Source organism: Tamandua tetradactyla, chromosome 8, assembly GCF_023851605.1.
Source record: "Tamandua tetradactyla isolate mTamTet1 chromosome 8, mTamTet1.pri, whole genome shotgun sequence".
NCBI classification, from domain to species: Eukaryota; Metazoa; Chordata; class Mammalia; order Pilosa; family Myrmecophagidae; genus Tamandua; species Tamandua tetradactyla.
In genome coordinates this window covers 68,115,767-68,136,775 of record NC_135334.1, presented here as the reverse complement: position 1 = coordinate 68,136,775, position 21,009 = coordinate 68,115,767, and the positions used below count along the sequence as shown (strand labels likewise).

Here is a 21,009-nt window from a genome sequence, read left to right as displayed (position 1 = left end):
TCTATATTTAAAGTCTTTGGATTTTGATAGGAATTGTGTTAATCCTGCAGATCAATGTGGGAAGAATTGACATCTTTACTGTGCTGAGTCTTCCAGTCCATAAACTGGTATACTCTCTCTTGATTTAGACCTTTGGTTTCTCTGATCAGCATTTTGTAGTTTTCAGCATACAAGCTATTCATGTGTTAGATTTACACCTAAGTATTTCATTTTTAAGTTACTATAAATTGCTCCGTACTTCTAAATTTCAACGTCCACAGGTTCATTGATACTATATAGAAAGTTTATCTTTTATTCTGCCACCTTACTGAACTCACCTATTTAGAACTACGGTTTTTTTTGTGTGTGCGTGTAGATTCATGGGGAATTTCTGTGTAGACAATCATTGCATCTGCAGATAGGGACAGTTATATTCCTTCCTTTCTCGTGTGTTTTTCCTTTTCTTACTTTATTGTCCTGATTAGAACTTCCACACCTGTACTAATAGTGGTGCGCACAGACATCCTTGCTTGATCTTAGGGCAAAAGCTTAAGTCTTGAGCTATAGGTTTTTTTTGTAGAAGCTCTTTATCAAGTTGAGTAAGTTTCTCTCTGTTTTTAATTTTATGAATTTTTTATGATGAGTTAGTATTAATTTTGTTAAATGCTTTTTCTGTATCAGTTGAAATGATGTGTTTTCTTTTTTTAGCTGTTAATATATTGGATTGCATTGATATATTTTCAAATATGAACCATTCTTGCATTCTAGAATAAAACCTATCTAGTCTTGATGAATCATACTTTACTGAATTTCACTTGTTAAAATTGTGTTAAGGATTTTTGCATCAATATTCATGAGGTATATTGGCCTGTTGTTTTATTTTTCTGTACTGTCAGATTTTGATATCAGGGCAATACTGGCTTCATAAAATGAACTGGGAAATGTTCCCTTCTCTTCTATTTTCTGGAAGTGTTTATGTGGAATTGCTGTGTTTTTCTTCAAACTTTTGGTAGAATTCATCAGTAAAGCCATCTGGGCCTGGTGAGTTATTTCTAGACAATTTTTAAATTACAAATTCAATTTCTTTAATAGTTATAGGACTATCCAAATTATCTACTTGATATTGGGTGAGCTCTGATAATTTGTGGTTTTTTTTGAGGCATTGGTCCGTTTCATCCAAGTTGTCAAATTTATATGTGTAAAATTGTTCATAATATTCTTTTATTTTCCTTCTGATATTTTCAGGGACTATAGTGACATCCCATTTCAGTCCTGACAGTAATGTGTGTTCTCTCTCTCTTTTTTGGTGTGTGTGTGTGTGCGCGCGCACGCGTGTGTGTGGAGGTGGGGGGTGGTCTTGTTAAAGGTGTATCAATTTTATTTAAAAAACAGCTTTTTGTTTCATTGATTCCCCCTATTTTTCCTGTTTCAGTTTCTTTAATTTCAGCTCTTGTATTATTTCCTTCCTTCTGCTGCTTTGAATTTATTCTTTTTTTTACAGATCTTGAAAATGTAGCACTTCCTTGGCCTTCAAGTTTTCTGATAAGAAATCATCTCTTTTGAATTGGTTTTTCCCTGTAGGTAAAATGTTATTTCTCACTGCTTTGCCTTTGTACCTTAATTGATAGAAGTTTGACTGTGGTGTGTTTTGATGTGGATTTCTTTGCGTTTATCCTATTTGGGGTTTGCTCAGCTATTTGAATTTAGGTTTATGCCTTTTTTCCAAATTTGGAAGTTTTCAGCCATTATTTCTTCAGTTACTTTTTCAGCCCTGCATTCTTTCTCCTCTCCTTCTGGTACACTAATCTCATGAACATTTTGTTGTATAGTCTCACAGATCTTTGAGTGCCACCTCATTTCTGCCAAGTATGGGTATAAATCCAGGTTCCTTGCTTGGCCTCTGTTGTACCTAGTGGCGGGCAAAGGGGTTCCTCATTACTGCAGGGCCCGGGTGCAAGTTATGGCTCTCTGTCGGACATCTGCTGGTACCACCCAGGCTGGGAGAGGCAGGAGCACCTAGTTATTCCTCGCCACAGGGCTTCTACTGACAGCCTGGTGGTGTGGCTGCTAGGACTGGTAAATGTTCTGACTCGGACACCACCCCATCGGAGACGGGGAGAAGTGCCTTGTTATTTCATCATGGGATAGATGAAGGGAACTGAGAACTCTTACAGTCAGGTGGGAAAAAGTTCCTGGTTCCTCTGTGCTTGGCCTTCCTGACCTGACATGGATTTCGGACACCTTCTTAGATAGACTCACCACTCAGCGTTTGCTGACATGGGTCAAAGTCAGGCCAGTTTTTTTCCTACAGCGTTCATCTGGAGTGCAATGTAAAGTTTTCTCTCTTGCCAGGCTGTCCCTTTCCGGGTTCTTTGGCTAGAGAGAACATGTTTTCATGGGGATGTGTTTTGTTGTGCCTAGTAGCGTTTCTGGGTTGCTGCCTTCTTCAGTTCCGAGTCTGCAATATGTAAATCAAAACAAAAACCCATGGAACTCATCACCTGTTGTTCTGTAGGTCCTGAAATGTCTAGCTGTCCACATGTTCTTGCACCTTTCAGAGTTTCTTATGTTTGTTTTATATATAATTTAGTTGTACTTAGCAGAAAGAATAGGGAAAGTAAGTCTCTATTTTCCCAAAAGCAGAAGTCCCCTGGTTTATTCTTTTCTTTTTTATTTTTAATTCTAGGTACCTAGAACTATAAAGCAACATAAAGCAAAGACTTTACCTTAAATCAAGTCTAAAGACAGGATACTACTACTTTTCGAAACAAATGACACACATGTAAAAGTACTTAACAATGGTCATCCTTTGAAATAGAAACATCTTTTTCTTCTGCCTGCCTTGCCACAGCTTCTTTCTTTTATCACCAATTAGTGGTTATTTCATTTAGCATTGTTCATTAATTACTTATCTGTCTAACTAGACTCTGGGCTTCCCAAAGTCACTGGTAATACTTGAAACCCAAAAAGTTTTTTTTTAATTAAATTAAAACTCTAAAATGTCTGGGGTTTCTTATTTTTTGTATATTTGCCTAGGTATCTGAAAAATCCCTCCTGTAATAAAAGCACCTAGAAATCTAGATAAAATAGAACCAAAATAAACCTTTTAAATGCCTACCTGAAATCAAAGAAAATAAAGAAAACTCCAGAGGGTCAAGCCCAAAGAAGCTGCAAACTAGAATAATCATTTCTGCCTAGTTTCCTGGCCGCAACAACAAATACCACACAATGGGTTGACTTAAAAAGAACAGGAATATATTGGCTTACAGTTTTGAGGCTAGGAAAAATCCAAAATTGAGGCATCAGCAAGACAATGCTTTCTCCCCAAAGATAGTAGCTTTCTGCAGCTGGCTGCCAGTGACCCTTGTTTTGTCCTTGGGTTTCCTGTCCCATAGCAATATGCATGACAATGTATTCTCCCTTCTCCTCTGGGTTCCGATGACTTCCAGCTTCTCCCTGTGGCTTTCTCTCTCTGTGTGAATTTCATTGTGCTTATAATGGACTCCAGTAATCCAATTGATTCACCTGGCCACAACGTAACTAAAAATAATATTTTCAAGAGTTCCTATATGCAATGGGTTCATACCCACAGGAATAGATTAAGAACTTGTTTTTCTGGGTTATATAATTCAGTCCCCAGCAACAGCCAATTTGAGGACATTTGCAGATAACAAGAAACCAGGGCCTCTTCAGTTTGATTATGAGAAGATTAAAGACAACGTTTCCATTGTCTTTTTATGTTCCAGATGGGCATGTTTATGAGGGGCAGTTGGAATTGTTACCACTACTATATCCATATACATACAGCCAGGACTATCAAAGAGGTATATTGTCAGTGAAGGACGAGGCTAGAAAAAACTTTATTCTACAGTACCAGGAGGTGACAAAGTAATTTGTCTTTCACTCTCAGTTTTTAGTAGGAATGACAACTCTCCAGAGAATTTGTAATCACTGCTTTCACACAGGTTTGGGATTTTAATGTACATTACTTTCATTGTCTGAAATCACAAGGCATAAAATTAACTCAAATTGATCCAACTTCAAAAGTAGAGCTCCAGGGTATCTGAGAGAAGCAAAAGCAAATGATCTTCAAAGAATTGCACCTTAATCCTCAGGATTTCCTCATTTGAAGATCAAACATGAGCATGTAATCAGCAGTTCCAAAAACAAAGGAGAAAATAAGCCGCAATAAACAGAAGACAGCAGAAACAATAAACAGAATTAAATTCTCCATATCAGATGAATTTAAAGTAATAAAGTAACTATTTAGAAAATGTGTAATAAAATAAGAGAGAGAATGGAAATGTGAGCAAGGAACAGGAGATTATAAAAAATGAAAAGACAGATTTGAAAAAGAATACAAGAACTTCTGGCCTTAAAAAAGTACTATTACTTATGAGAGGATTGTATGGTAGCCCATGACAAATTCTGGGATTCTATCCTGTAACCACTTTCTGAAGAGTGCTTTGAAAACTATTACTTTTTTATTTCTTTGCTTTGTATGTATGTTATACTATACAATTTAAAAAGTTAAAAAAAATACCATTACTGTAATTTTTTAAAAAGTAAAATAGAGAGTACACGGGTGGTTCAGTGGTAGAATGTTCACCTTCCATGTGAGAGACCCAGGTTCAATTCCTGGACCATGCACCCCCCCCCCCCAAAAAAAATGTAAAAGTAGATAAGACACAGTGAAAGGAGAATTATTAAATTAGAAGACAGTTAAAGAAAAAAGCCAGAAAGCATAGCAGAGAAATCACATGTCTAATTGCAGTTCTAACAGGAGAGATTAGTAAAAATTGGGAAAACGAAGTATTCAAAGAGAATTTTTTTTAAATCTAACTTCTCTAATAAAAAAAGATAAGTGAAAAAATTCTAAAATTGATAAAAGATGTAGCTCTTCAGCTTCAAGAATAACAGCAAACACCAGGCAGGGTAAATAAAAGGAAATCTTCCTCACATATGATAGATATGAGAGATTACCTCCTTCAGCATCATTCAACTTAGGGGAAACAACTTATGCAGGAAAAAAATTTTAGAAACAACAAATATCATTAATTCATTAGTATTCCTAAAGATACACTCTATTTATGAAATCAAGAATAGCATGCTTTAAAAAACATTAAGAAAAATATCTTAGAAATTAAAAATATGATAAAATGAAAAATTCAATTGAGGACTGACAGTTAAAGAAGCCATCTGAATAGAGAACAAAACAGAAAGAAATGGAAGAATAGAAGAGACTTGATAGGAATATTAGAAGAATCAGCATAAAAAAAGGGGAGGGAGACAGAAAATGGAAGGGAGGAAATCATCACCAAAATAATGCAAAAAAATATCCTACAAATGAAGAATATGAGTTATTAGATTGAAAGAGCCCACAGGATATACAGCACAATGGATGGAATTAGATCCATGCGAATGTTTAGCCTTATGAATTCCAGAATGCTAGAATAAGGAAAATTCTACATGTTTTTAGAATTGGGAGGCAGGTATACTTACTTACAAAGGATCAGGATGCAGAATGGTATTAGATTTATCAAAGCAACACACAGAGCCAGAACACAGTAGTTGGCTGTAATATATATCAATAGAAAAGAATAGAGCATCCACAAATAAATACTTACCTGATTTTCAGCATGTGTACCAAGGTAATTCAGTGGATAAAGGATAATTTTTTTTCCCAACAAACTATGCTGCAACAACTGAATATTCTTAAGGAAAAAAAATAAACTTCAACTCTTACCTCATACTACTCCCAAAATGAATGGATCGTATCCCTAAATATAAATGCCAACATTATAATAAAAACTTCATGAAGAAAATATAGGTGAAATCTACATCTCTGGGGTAGGCAAAGATTTATTATAAATAGGACACAAGTAGTACAACCTGTGAAAGAAAAAAATTGATAAGTTGAACTTTATTAGAATTTTAAAAGTTTTGCTCTTCAGAAGACACTGTTAAGAAAATGAAAGCAGTCATAAACTTGGCAAAAATATTTTTAAAGTATATATCCTACAAAGTGTTTTATATATCTGTAAACTGGTATTTAGAGATAAGAATGAAGCCAGTCAGGTCAAGATTAAGTTAATTCAGAACACAGGGGTAAGGAAGACACTGTCTGCATTTTAGAACTGCACCTACTCTTTGAGACCAAAGGAAGGTTTATTTTGTCCAGAACCTAAATTTTCTATAGCACATTGTTCTGGTTTGCTAGCTGCTGGAATGCAACACACCAGAGACGGATTGGCTTTTAATAAAAGGGGATTTATTTTGTTGGTTCTTCAGAGGAAAGGCAGCTAACTTTCCACTGAGGCTCTTTTCTTACGTGGAAGGCACAGGATGGTCTCTGCTGGTCTTCTCTCCAGGCCCCTGGGTTCCAACAACTTTCCCGGGGTGATTTCTTTCTCCATCTCCAAGGGCCCGGGCTGAGCTGCAAGTGCTGAGATGAGGAATGCCAAGCTGCTAGACTGTGCTACATTGCGTTCTCTCATTTAAGCACAAGCCAATTAAGTTAAACGTCACTCATTGCAGCAGACACACCTCCTAGCCGACTGCGGATGTAATTAGCAACAGATGAGATGCACCTACCATTGGCTCATGTCCACAACAACAGAACTAGGTGCTTTCACCTGGCCAAGTTGACAACTGAATCTAACTACCACACACATAATCTAACTCAACCTGTCTGAATAACTCATTTGAACAGCTGAAACACAAGGAGCCCAGAATAAGAATGAGGGCCTTTAATCCTGTATAGCTTAATGTAATGCCTGGATACATCCTAGAATATGTTAAGCAGGTAATCAAAAAGTAGTGGCAAAGACCCCTGAGGAATGGGAGAAAAAATAGGGAACATTAAACTGTACCATCAGGGAATCCCCTGATACTGTGTCAAACATTAGGGACACCCAAGTCAATAGGCCAAGCTCTTGATCTTGAAGCTTACTCTTGTGAAGCTTATGTAGGTAGCGGAGAAGCTTAGCCTACCTATAGGTATGCCTAAGAGTTACTTCTGGAGGACGTCTGTTGTTGCTCAGTTGTGGCCTTACTCTCTACACCCAGCTCTGTAACTGAAATCACTGCCCTCTCCACTACATGGGACATGACATCTGGGAAAAGTCTCCCTGGAAGCTTGGGAAATGATTCCCAGGGATGAATCTGACCCTGGCACTATGGGATCAACAATTCCATCCTGACCAAAAGGGGGAAAAGAAGTATAACTAATAGAGTATCAGTGGCTTAGAGAGTTCAAATAGAGTCGAGAGGCTACTGAGGTCACTCTTACACAGCTTCAATTAGACATTACTACTTATCATAACTTGCCAAACCCCAACCAAAACCATTCAAGCCAATCTTAAAGAACACCTAGGGCAATGTATAAGATTCTACAAAGGTTCCATGCACTAGAGTAACTTTCCAGAAACCTACAACCTCTAGGCGTGTTCTAGACTAGATAAGTCCTGAAACCTAGAAGGCCCAGCCTCTCCAGAACATCAGCTAGTTCCATCTCCCTATCCCATATTATTGACATCCCCTTCTAAAATGAAAAAGTTAGAATGGCCATAGCCCAAATACCACTAAAGAGTGGGATAGAAAGATCAAAGGTGAAGGTGGAGTTATACAGAGAAGGTAGGATTCAACAAACGAATATGATGGCTGAATCATTAAATTGGTATCTCTTTTAGTCTCCAGTATCTTAGAGCAGCTACAAGTAAAAACCTAAAATTGTGGAATTATAACCCATACCAAACTCTGAAATCTGTTCTATGCTTTGAAATTTATTGCTTCTTTGTATATATGTTATTTTTCACAAAAAGAAACAAGTCGATTGTGATGATAAAAAAAATATTTATTCCTTCTAGCCTCCTATATTCTGGAGCAGCTAGAAGGAAAAATCTGAGATGATGGTATGGTAGCTCATGGGAAACTCTGGGATCTGTCCTGTAATTACTTTTTGAAGAGTGCTTTGAAAACTATTCTTTTTTTTCTTTCTTTGCTTTGTATGTATGTTATACAATAAAAAAAAAGTTAAAAAATAAAACAGAAAAATAATAAATTTTAGAGAGGATGCAGAGAAATAAGAACACTCATTCTATTACTATTTTAAGGCATAAGGAAAGGCATAAGGCATAAGAATTATTTAAGAAATAATTCTTAAAATTATTTAAGAATTTAAAATGCTAGTTTTATCTTACTTGACTATATATTTCTCTTATGTATACAATAAAATATTTTCTCAGCTTCAAATATATATATATGTGTGTGTATCCTACAGAGGACTTGCATCTAGAATATAGAAAGAACTCTTACAACTCCATAAAAGGAAGGCAAATAGTCCAGTGTTTTTTGATTGGGCAAAAGATTCAACAAATACTTCATCAATTAAGATATATAGATCAGTAAAGCACATGAAAAGATGTTAAGCACCATTAGTCATTAGGGAAATGCAAAATAAAACCACAAGGTGCCACTTCATTCTGGCCAGTACAGCTAAAATGAAAAAGACTGACCATACCAAGTGTTGATGATGTTGTGAAACAATTCACTGGAATGCTCATACACTGCTGGAGGGATTATAAAAATATACAATCACTTAAAAAACAATCTGGCAGTATCTTAAAAAGTTAAACCTATCATGAAATCCAGCCGTTCCACTCCTAGCTATACCTGAGAGAAATGAAAGCACATGTCCATACAAAGACTTATTTATCAATGTTCACAGCTGCTTTTATTTGAAAAAGTCAAAACTGAAAACAGCAAAAATGTCTAACAACAGATAGACAGATAAAGAAATTGTGCTATATCCATACAATGGAATACTACTCAGCAAAGGAAATGAACTATTGATATACATAACAACATGGATGAATCTCAAAATAATTTTACTGAGTAGAAGAAGCCACAATAAAGAGTACATGCTGGGCAGGCCATGGTGACTCAGCAGGCAGAGTTCTCGCCTGCCATGCAGGAGACTCGAGTTCAATTCCCAGTGCCTGCCCATGCAAAAAAACAAAACAAAACAGTACTTGATGTCTGGTTCCATACGTATAACATTCTAAAAAATGCAAACTAAGCTACAGTGACAGAAAGCAGAAAGACCTGTGGGAGTGAGGGAGGGTGTTAAGGAGTAAATAAGAGATGGATTGCAAAGGAACACGAACTTTTGGGAGTGATGAATACGTTTATTATTTTGATTGTGGTGGTGGTTTCATGAGTATATACAGAGGTACCCATTACACAGTACACTTTAAATATGTGGAGTTGAACACAATTCATTTATACCTCATTAAAGATGTAAAAAGAAGATATAAGTTGCTCCCTTCTTATTTTGGGTAATTCACCAAGCTTCAGTTTCCTCAGCTATGAAATGAAAAGAATAATCACAGGGTTAATTGAAGATTACTTATCCATATAAAGAATTTACTACAGTGCCTGACACAGAGCAGGTGACTCAATCATGTTAATTATATTCTACCATCCTCCTGCCTCTTCCGTGGGACTGAAAGAAGTTATTGGGTACTTTCACATTACCTTTCTGATAATATTTCACAAAGTCTTGTTGGCCCAGTCTCTCTCAGAATGTATAAATACAGTAAGCAAATATATTAGAGGACTGAATAGATAGGTTTGCTTTGTATATAGATGAAACCCCTTTCTTCTCATTAGAGCCATGACTTAAAGCTCTGATCATGATACAACTTGAGAAAATTTTATTTTGCTTTTCCTTTTTTTCCCACAGGGTTTATCCATGGCTTAGAGGATTGGGTTATACATCTTTGGGCATATTTTTATTGGGATTTTTATTATGGAACATAGATAACATTTTTTGTGATTCACTGAGGTAAGATATATTTTTATATCTTGAGAAATATTTTTGGAAGCATTCTATTAAATATAGGAATATAGAATTATTAGTGTCCTGGAAGGAATTTTGCCATTGTTGAAACTGAAAATATATATATAGCAAATAAAGTTAAATTCTGGGAGTAACTTTTTTAATTACCTAAAAGTTTGGACCTGAGAATATTTCCTAACATCTGTAAGCTTGTTTTTTCTATTGATGCATCACAGAATTACATAATCAGATGTTCATTAGGTCTTTGAAACTTGCTTTATCGGCTTTATTGAATAAATAAGAATGATTTGTAATAAGCATATGAAATACATGTCTATAAACTTGTACTTTGATAAGCTTAATATTATTTTCTGAGAAGGTAAGCATTCTTTTTTACCATCTTGTCAGTAATTACGTATTGAAGGAATCTGCATCCTACACTTAGGTCTCTGGACCCTAGTCTGCCATTAGGATACTTTATCATTCTAACCCTCAATTTCCATAAAATGAATGTATGGGTCCTTCCAATTCAAAATTCTGTGAGCTAGCAGTTTTGTGTAAACACAGGAATATATGGGCACCACCACAGGGAGGCAATAAGCAAAATCTAGACTGTGGGGTATCTACAGGATGAATGAGCTGGTTTCTTCAACAAATAAATTACAGATAGGAAGCGGGGGAGGAAGGAGGGAAAAATAAATTTAAAAAGACTTTGGAGCTCTCCCAACCTAATACAATGTTGGCCTGTTTGAATACTGATTCAAAGAGACCAATTGAAAACATTATGAAACAACTGGAACTTTATTCAATGACTGGATATATGATGATATTAAGGGGATTACTGTTCATTTTCTTATATGTGAAAATGGTATTTTAGCTATGTTTTAAAGCAATTTTCATCTTTTAGAGATGCATGCTGAAGTATTTCAAGGTAAAATGTCTGGGATTTGCTTCAAAATGTCCAGTTTCAGGGAATGGCCTGTAGATAAACAAGATTGGCCAGAAGAAGATAATTTTGAAGCTGAGTGATGGATACATTGAGTTTTATTACACCTTTCTCTCTAATGCAAATATTTCTATATATTTGAAATTTTTCCATAGTAAAATATTTAAAATGAAAGTTTTTGAAACATCTGTGACATCTATAAACTTAACCATTTATATAATTACTGGTACATTATTACTTCTCACATTTTAGTAATCTTGTTTCTAAAAAGTGAACTGTAGTGCCATTAAAATTATATCTAAGTGTGCTGTTGAAGTCTTTGAAAAACAAAAATGTTCTGGTTTATATGTAGATTTTAATATTGAAATGTGTACAGATGCAATAAAATCTGGCATTTACATCAAAGTGATTTGGGAGGGGAGAAGTAGATGAGAGTGTAGATGATACAAGATTGGATTTAAGTTGATCATTATTGAGGCTGTTAATGAGTATTATTATTTTGTCTACATTTGCACATGTTTGAAATTCTCTGTAATAAAAAATTAAATAAGTAAATGTAGACTGATAAGTTATACAGTTTGCTTAGAAAACTAAGATTGAAGTGAGTGGTTCTGAATCATTTATATCTATCAGAATCCCCACTGTAGTTTTTACATTGCTGAGGATGAGAGTCACTAATCTAGTCTAAGAAATAAAGTAGGCTCTTAGAGGTGGTAATTGTCTCAAAAAGAAAGGGGGATATCTAGAAAAATAATTTGGTGTTTCACATTTTTTTCTCCTCAAATAAATGATAATATTGACATGGTATATTTAAAAGATCTAGAGTTTGAGACTCAGCTGTCCTCTAGCTGAGTGACTTGGGCAGTTCAGTTAATCTCTCTGAATTCTAAATTCCTAAACTGTAAAACAAAGCTAATAACCACCTCAAAGAATCACTGAGGAGAAATAATAGATATAAAAGTGCTTTTTAGACTATATGGTGCTGTACTAAGGTGATGGTTGTATATAGGGCATTAGGAAAGGCATGTATCTAGTTTCTTGAATGGACAGCTAACTAGACTAGTTTTCTCAAAGTGTGTTTCGGGAAACATTAGTGCCACAAGGTGTAAATAGTTGTTACCTGATAAAAGGGTCCCATGGATTAGGTTAACTGAAAAAAAAAAAAAACTATTTTATTTAAGATAGGGCATTTCAAAGCCTTTAATCTGTTAATAGGCATTACAAATCTCCAAGAGGGCAAATAAACTCTCCATGTTTATTTGACAGAGCCCTTTCTTCATAGAACCTCTGCTAGGAAGGTTCTAGGAATACTATTCCTCATAATGCACTTCGGAAAACAATGCAGCAGACTGTAGAAGTCTTAAGGAAATTAAATATTTGAGAATGACATGCTTTCAAAATGCTCCAAGACTGCTAGCATCATTTACTATATAAATAAAAATTTAACATGGTGGTTTGTATTTTTACCCCTCTCCACAGGAACTTTCGAAAGAAGGTGCCACCTATCATAGGTGTTGCCACACAATTTCATGCGTGGTGGCATATTTTAACTGGCCTTGGCTCTTATCTTCACATCCTTTTCAGGTAAGAATTAGAGACTTTTTTAGCCTTCTATTGGTCCTTCCTTTTTCTTTACTCTTCAAATAGGATGGTATAAATACAAAAAGTTAAGGACAGAATCGGGTACTTACGTTCCAGCTTTGCCTCTGCCACTGTGTGACCTTAAGCAAGCCCCTTCATCTCTCTGAAGCTTGGTTTTCTCCTCCTAACCTCTGATACACAATCTGCATTCTAAGCACAACACTAATCTCCATTATGTCAGCAGGACATAAACATTTCTGGTTTCTTGTTGATCAGGATCACTGTTTATAGAGAACACGGTTTGTTTGTTTGAAGCAGCCAGATCCCCTGCATAAGGAATTAGGAAGGCTTGAGCATCTGAAATACCAATTTAATTTTTCTCCTTCCCTGAAATAAATTGGTTGCTGCTTCTCTTCCCCTGCTTCCCTAATAAAGTCTGTTAGAGTGAAGCCATTTACAACAAAAATAGAATCAGAGCTCTCTGATCACTGTCCAAATAATACCCCCATATCACTTTCTCTTCCTTTACCATGTCTTATTTTTCTTCAGGGCATTTATAACTAGTTTTATATATATTTACTTGTTTACTCGTCCCAAACAGAATGTAAGTTCCTTGAAAGCAGGTTCTTTTTCATTACTACACTTCCAAATGCTCATTCAGAACAATGCCTGGCACATAGTAAGCACTTAATATATATTGTTAATCAATATTTTGAATTAATATGTACATAATGATCTCTTTACCGTTGTATCAGGCTGTTTAATGTTTATTCTCAAATTTTGTTTTTTTCTCAAGAAATATTTGTAAAAAGGGACAGAAAATTTTCCTTTGAACCAATGTGAAAATCTTCTCAAGTGAAATTTTTAGAATGCCTCCCCAAACTAACATTTGCATTTCACCTATCTGTGATCAACTTATTCAGGCAACCTGAATTACCTAAAAATTTAACTACTTGGGAATTATATATTTAAAAAAAGCTTCTGGGCATCTCAATAAGAATCATGAAATTCATGCTACAGAGAGGTCAAGGTTATTAATCATGTAAAAGATCTTTAAACCCTGACTCTAAGCATACATATTTTACTTTTTGCAGCTCCTTCTACATTGATTATTTGGATTCTCAGCCTATAGCACACTAGACATATCTAATTACAAAGGTAGAGGAGAGAGACAGATAGATAGTTAGACAGACAGACGGGTAAGTAGGTAGGTAGAAAGAAAGAAAGATATGGTAAAGCTGGCAAGTAGTAAAATTGGTGGATATTCAGAAAGAAAGATAGACGTTAAAGATTGAGATGGTATAATCTAGGAATCCCTAGAGTGTATAATAATAGTGAAATGTACAATATACAATTTTAAAAATGTTTTTGCATGAGGAAGAACAAAGGAATGTCATTATTGCAGGGTGCTGAAAATGGTAATTAATATTTTAAAATGTCACCTTATGTGTGAGACTAAAGCAAAAAAGTTTTATTTGTTACAAAATTTATATTTTGACTAGTGCATCTCCTAATATAACTTATGTAGATAGTTTGACTGAACACCATAAGTACTTGGAATCTCAGGTAGGACATGAGATTTTGTTGGTTTGTCCAGAGTGATGCCCCGATGAATCCCAGAGTGATTCGATCAGTGAGTGGAAAAGTATTTGCAAAGCCCCCTTCGGGGAACAGTGAGAACTTCCCCAAGTTGAATTCTTGATATTCTCACAAGCAGTGTGGACAACCAAAGCTATATAGGCTGAGCCCCCAGTCTTGGGGTTTGTTCATATGAAACTTAACCCCACGAAGGATAGGTCAAGTCTACCTAAAATTTAGGCCTAAGAGTCACCCCCAAGAGAGCCTCTTTTTTTTTTTTTTACATGGGCAGGCACTGGGAATCGAACCCGGGTCCTCTGGCATGGCAGGCAAGCATTCTTGCCTGCTGAACCACTGTGGCCTGCCCAAGAGAGCCTCTTTTGTTGCTCAGATGTGGCCTCTCTCTCCAACCAACACGACGAGCAGTCTCATCACCCTCCCCCTCCCTGTGTGGGACATGACTCCCAGGGGTGTGGACCTTCCTGGCAACGTGGGACAGAGATCTTGGAATGAGCTGAGACTCAGCATCAAGGGATTGAGAAAACCTTCTTGACCAAAACGGGGAAGAGCAAAATGAGACAAAATAAAGTGTCAATGGCTGAGAGATTCCAAATAGAGTTGAGAGATTATCCTGGAGGTTATTCTTACACATTATATAGATATCACCTTTTTAGTTAAGGTGTAATGGAGAGGCTGGAGGGAACTGCCCGAAAATATAGAGCTGTGGTCCAGTAGCCACGTTTATTAAAGATGATTGTATAATGATACAGCTTTCACAATGTGACTGTGTGATTGTGAAACGCTTGTATCTGATGTACCTTTTATCTACCGTATCGACAGGTGAATAAAATATATGGATTAAAAATAAATAAATAATGGGGGAAAATGTTAAAATAAATTTAGTAGATTGAAATACTTGTAATTGGTCAGGGTCAGGGGTAGGGAGTATGGTATGTATGAATTTTTTCTTTTTATTTCTTTTTCTGGATTGATGCAAATGTTCTGAGAGGTAATTGTGGTGATGAATATACAACTATGTGATGATATTGTGAGTTACTGATTATATACCAAGAATAGAATGATCATATGGTAAGAATGTTCGTGTTTGTATGTTGTTATGTTTAAAAAAATTTTAATTAAAAAAAATGGTTGCTGAAGGAACAAAGGATATACTAATGTTGGTATTTCTTTGCAGATACTGATCTACTATGGTTAAATTTGTCAGTAAGCAAGTTTGCATGGATTAAAAATTAGCCTGAAGAGTTTTTCCCCTCCCTTTTTCTTTCAGTTTGTACACAAGAACACTTTACCTGAAATACAGGCCGAAAGTAAAGGTAAGCCTATTTTTAGGCCCGTGTGTGAGTGGAGGGTGAAGTTGCATGGAAGAGGTAAAGGGATGTTGGAAGGATGGGATGGGATGGAGGTGGAAGAAGAAAGAGGAGAGGAGAGGAGAGGTAGTAGAGAGACCACAGGCTTTGGAACCAGACAGTGATGAATCTTAAGTCTTTCACTTACTGTTACATGACTTGGGGCAAGTCTCTTCTCTTTAACAATAAAATGGAGCAATTAATAACTATAATGCAGAGTTGTTTTAAGGATTAGAGATGATTTAGTGCCCTGCTCCATACCTGATGAGTAGATGTTAATATATTTGAATACATTAAATAAAAGTTCCTGAGATCTGGTGAAAGTCTGGAAGGAATATGGATTGTTTTGTTTTGATCTACTTGTGCTCAGGCAGCCAATACGAAGATGATCACTAGCAAAACTATCAAGTACTGTAGTCATAGCCCCGTGGATTCTTTCTCATTCTTTTTCTGGAATAACATGGAATGATTTTATCTTGTTTCCAAACAGTTTCTCCTCGGAATCTGGCCAGTGATCCTGATTGAGCCTCCTAGGAAACACTAATGAATTATTCTGCCAAGAACAACCAAAATACACCTACCATAGGCCTGGCAGAATGAATAAGGAAATCCTTAAAGATCTACATGTCCAAATATATCATGACCATCACAGCAAAGGAACGACTTTCTAACTAATACTGCCAGCCACACAGAGAATGAGGAATGGGCGCCGTTGGGTGTTTAGCGCGTGTCTTTATCTCATTCTTCCCCTTCCTCCTTACGTACCATAAGATGTTTAAAAAGAAACAGATGTGATGTTTATGTATGTACTCAAATTCTGGAAAACTCGGGCTTTTCTTACAAGTTAACAGTTTGTGCTGGTCATAGGAAATTCACCTTTTTTTTTTTTTTTTTGACAAAGTTTGCATGTGAACGGTAACCTTTCATCTATGATTTGAAATGAACATTTGATTAAATAATGATAACAATTATCTAAGGACTGACAAAACCCCATATCCAGATGGTCAGCTGTGAGCCAGCACTTAGCTATGTCAGCTTTGATTTACATTTTTGTCATATTAACCTCATGGATGGTTTTCCAAGGTGTAAGAGCTAACTGGGATGCTGGGATCACTATCAGCCTCTGTACTAGTCTGAGTATCATAAGCAAGCTGTCATAATGATAAAAATTTTTGTGTGTGCTGCCTCAGCATCCATTGGCTAAGCCACTGGCCTCAACACTGACCTTTGGCTTAGTTAATGAACAGCCTTCTACCCTTGGGGCATAAACTCCCCCAGAGCCTTAAACCCACATTTGTGGCCAACACCTACACACCTCACCCAAAACCCACAGTTAGTCCCAAGCAGTAAGCTAACTATCCCCATTGCCCTCAGATCCCCAATCCCTTTTCCTTTTGGTATGGGGTTGCTTTAAACTAACCAGTCCTTAACTCCCACGAGCAATCTACTAACCTCCACCCTGGACCACGGTCAATAAAGGCACAAGCCCCAGTTCCTTTTGCTCTGCCTGTGTGTTCCCCATCTCTTCGCTGAACCACCTGAGGTGCTAGTGCTTGCCACAGACTTGTCATGGCCTGTGAGTAACAAATCACCTTTTCTCATGCATTATGGCGTCTATCTCCCATTGTGTCACACCTGACCTCCACCCACATCCAAATCTGAAATCCAACAGCTCAGACCTGCTACCAGTCTATACATTTCACATCCCAAGATTTGCAGTGGACTCTGGGTCCATCAATCTTTATGAAGATCCATGAGGATACCAGTTAAAAGTGGTTGCTGTTTCCTTTGATCTTTGTAGATGTTTACATCTGGTTTTATAGCTAGGCACACATAACTGGTGGTCTAACCTATCCATACTCCATTCTCCTAGCATACCTTATCAGTAAATGTCAATATACTCTGACTTTTTAAATTACACAGCATTTTCCAGTTCTAGGAAGAGGCCATTGTCATGGCTCAGGAAAGTTTTTCAGGTAAAGTAGAGTTCAATGAACCTGTTTACATAAAGCTTATTGAAAATACCTGTTCCTTTCAGTTTTTGAAGGAAATAACTGTAAAGGTTGAGGAAAGCTCTCTCTAACTTATAGCTTAATGAACCCCCCAAAATTAAAGTGCCAAGAAAAGGCAGTGAAATCTTAATATAGGGAAGCTAGTTCTAACTTGGATTTGAGTATGTAAAACAAATTTAATCACTTTTCACAAACGTAACACCTGCCTGGAGTAAAAGCCTAATTTAACCCTTCTGCTTATAGGCCACCATATTTGTAGGTGTCTCATTTCGCATTTTTATAACTAATCTCCTACTTTATTATAAAATCCAGATCATTTTACTACATGGTGACATGACCCCAGAAGAAATCCTGAGCTACAGCTTCAAAAGGAAAATCTTTGTGTTACCATGCATAGGTGATAAAACACTACTACTTCCAGTAGTCCATAAGTAATGTCAGTACAAATTAAAACCAAAACAAATATTGTTGTGTTTCTCCACCTAATGGTCCTAGTTTTAGCACTAGTACTATTTTCCTTCCATTCACATGCAAACACGCCATTAGGCAGATACTTTCCCTTGACTCACCTACTTTTGTGATCCTCCAGCAGAGAAAAATACTTTCCATGGATAAATCTAAGGGAATTTTGGTTGTGGAGCTCAGTACCCTAGGAAGGAATAAAACTAAAAACCTCAAAAACACACAGCCCATGGACTGTACTTTCTTTTGCCACAAAAGCTTGACTCCCAGCTACAAATCACCTACATTGACATAAGCAATCAATCAGCATAATTTTTTAATGAATTCATTTGTTTCACACCACTATCTTTTTATGCTTTCCGCTCAAGATATATTCCTGTATCAAGAGTCAGTACAGGATCAAAGGCACACCCTTCATGGCAATTCTCCTAAAATTGTAAGTATTAAAGTCAGATTAAGAGTATGGAGAAGACATCCTGATACTGCACATAGAGTAGTTTGTTGGAAGAGTAATACAGCCAGTCACTTGTTGGACAGTTACTAGAGAGGCATCTACGCTGCTGGGTAACTTGTATAATTTTGGCCAAATCTTCAAAGACCCTTGTTTCTTTTGGGAAAATAGGATGCAAACTCAGCATAAAACATTTTAGAAGTGTTAAGGCGAAAACAGAATTTCAATCCAGTGATTTTAATTTTCCAAGCCCAACGACGCCTCACACATGGCTCTCTCTTCAGCAGCATGAACACCACGTTCAAGACTTTGTGCCACATCAAGTGTTATGGAAATCATCACTGACCTTCTGGATAAGGCTAAATCGTCTGTATTTCAATAGCTTTATTTTTTTTTTTTTCATTTTAGGATTCTGGGGGAACATTACAAGGCTGAACTACTTCCTGGTTCCCTTCCTTTTGTTTTCTTAGAAAACTTTCCGTGTAACTACAGTATACAAAAAAAAAAACGTTTCCTGCTTAGTAAATGTTTGCTTATTACCTGATATGAAAGGTGGTCATCGGCGCACCCTACTTAGGAAGTTATATTTTAGAAAACATAAATACTCTGAAGGTACAAAAGCAGCAGTTTGCCTGCATATTTTAAAATCATTCCTATGCTGCCATTTTCACTCCAGTAAATTGAAAGCAATTTGACTTAAAAAAAAAAAAAGGAAAAACTGAAGATGGTTGTATTAATCTGACTGGTCACGCTTTCCACCCCTTCCGCAGCCTGGAGCATTCATTAAACTTTCCCACCACATGAAATGATCTCTTTTATCCTTGTAATGTTGCATAAATTGGTGATTAACAGGAGAAGCATTTGCTTTTTGAATAGTCTACAAGTGAGAATTCCAAATAATGGTATTCAGATGAGCAGAAGGAAATAAATATTATAGTTTTGAATTATAATGCAGAGTTTTCAGAAGGACTATTACTCTGGGTTTTCCTTAAACTAAGACAGTTTTCCTTATATCAAGTAAAGGAGGTATGAGCCAAAGAAAATTTAAAAACCAAAAATTTCTGGTCTATAATGCATGAAAATCTTTAAATACACCCCAAATTAAGTCCTATTATAATGCCAGCAACCTTCAGAATTTAGCCAATATACCTAAAAGTATTTAATAATTTTGTTTTAAGTTTTTCATCTGAGTCACAGGACTCATATGGCTCTTGGGGGGGGGGGGGGGAATCATTTGCTGCTAAATTTGGTAGATTTAGCTTCCAAATCTACATTTACATGACAGGAGAATTTTTTTGACCCTGTACTTCATGATGTGCTACTGGATAAGCATTTAATAAGATGATTCTAAGAGGACCAATTACAGTTGGAATTTGCAAATCTACCTCTTGTCTTAACATTTTGCATAATCTATCAGTGCCATAATATAATTAGTTTGATCAGTGTATCTTGTTTTTCAATGTCAAAAATTGCTGGACATTCACTATGCTGTAACCATATGGAAATAATGAGTAAAGTTTGGTTAAAAGTAGTTACTCCTTTATGGAAGGAACTGTAAAATGAAAAGCAGCAAGTGGCATGACCATCTGACTGGGAAATTTCAATATTTTTTAAACTGTTGCACTTTCTCTAACAATAAGGAAAATCCACCTACCCACACCTATTGTTTACTGTCTTAACTGTAGTTTCTACATGGGAGGTGAGGGGGGAGCTGCCCGAATTGCTGAGGTCTGTGTGAACCTGCCACTAGATGTAACCATTCCTCCAAAATTGCTAGCCGAATCAGCTTCATGTATCCAGATATGATGGATGCTGCCTCATTTGAAATTCAAACAGAAAGTGAAACTCTGGCCTCAGACTATAAACTTTAGCCCTGGATATGAAACCTTGGCATAGTTGGAGGGAATTCCTATGCAAATTGTAGGGGTAGCAATTTAATCAAAGCACAGCCCTTTCTCTGATAGGCAGAGTGGCTAAGGAGAGGAAGGATCACTAAAGAATTTAGGCAGTATTATTACCTACAGAATTTCTTGCTGGTTTAGTTGCACATTCGATCATTTGGAGTAAAAGCTAAGCAGTACCGGAAATATATAGTTGTTTCACAGGGCCTTCATGTGTCATTAAATACAGCAAATTATATATGTTTTTGATTAGCAGCTAGTTTAGAAAATGATCACAAGGACATTCCATATTAGAAAACCTTATAACCTAACTTGAGAAATTCAATTACAGGCCTCTAAGTGACCTAAAATTTCCCCACCAACCGCAGGTCCCGCTTTGCTCTAATAGGTTCTTTTTAATCCTTACTAGTGAGACCTGCTTCACTGCTTTAAAGAGTACAATGTTGAAACTTCAACTAGATTTAGTCATTGATAATTTAAATATTCATAAAATTGTCTTGAAGCTTCTAGTTTTTGAAACTTCTGGCAATGTCAGATCTGCAGATCATCACTAAAACTGGGTTTGCAGAAGTGACTCTAAGGTTGGCAACAGAGCACATGTATCGGAAATCTGTAAGCATAGAAAAATGATTCCCTACAATTAATTCGTTCTGAGATTATCTGCACCTGAAAGGAAATTATAAAAATATGCTCTCAAATGGCTCTAGACTAGGGGTTGGCAAACTGGCTCAAAGCCCAAATTCAGCCTTCAAGGTAATAATGATCTTTACATTTTAAAACATTCTTTAAAAAAACAAAACAGAAAACTGTGTGACAGAGATCATATGTAACCTGCAAAGCCTAAAATATTTACTCTGTGGCTCTTTACGGAGCGTGTGCCTCCGTGCTCTA

At 36.4% G+C, this 21,009-nt stretch overlaps 1 protein-coding gene and 1 long non-coding RNA gene across 3 annotated transcripts in view; one reads left to right on the top strand and one right to left on the bottom strand.

Annotated features, from left to right (window-relative positions):
- Window positions 1–17,316, top strand: part of ACER3 (alkaline ceramidase 3) — a 173,649-nt gene extending 156,333 nt beyond the window's left edge. For both annotated transcript variants that reach the window (XM_077113516.1, XM_077113517.1), the window contains 4 exons: window positions 9,725–9,826; window positions 12,246–12,350; window positions 15,214–15,259; window positions 15,783–17,316. In XM_077113516.1, coding sequence (XP_076969631.1) covers window positions 9,725–9,826; window positions 12,246–12,350; window positions 15,214–15,259; window positions 15,783–15,836 — 307 coding nt within the window. In that variant the 3' untranslated portion in view covers window positions 15,837–17,316. The remainder of the gene's footprint in view (window positions 1–9,724; window positions 9,827–12,245; window positions 12,351–15,213; window positions 15,260–15,782) is intronic.
- The window catches only part of LOC143644473 (uncharacterized), a 34,804-nt gene continuing 21,965 nt past the window's right edge, over window positions 8,171–21,009 (bottom strand). Inside the window, exons 4-5 of the long non-coding RNA XR_013156727.1 lie at window positions 11,887–11,916; window positions 8,171–9,345 (exon numbers count right to left, since the gene is read on the bottom strand). This is a non-coding gene — a long non-coding RNA (uncharacterized LOC143644473). The remainder of the gene's footprint in view (window positions 9,346–11,886; window positions 11,917–21,009) is intronic.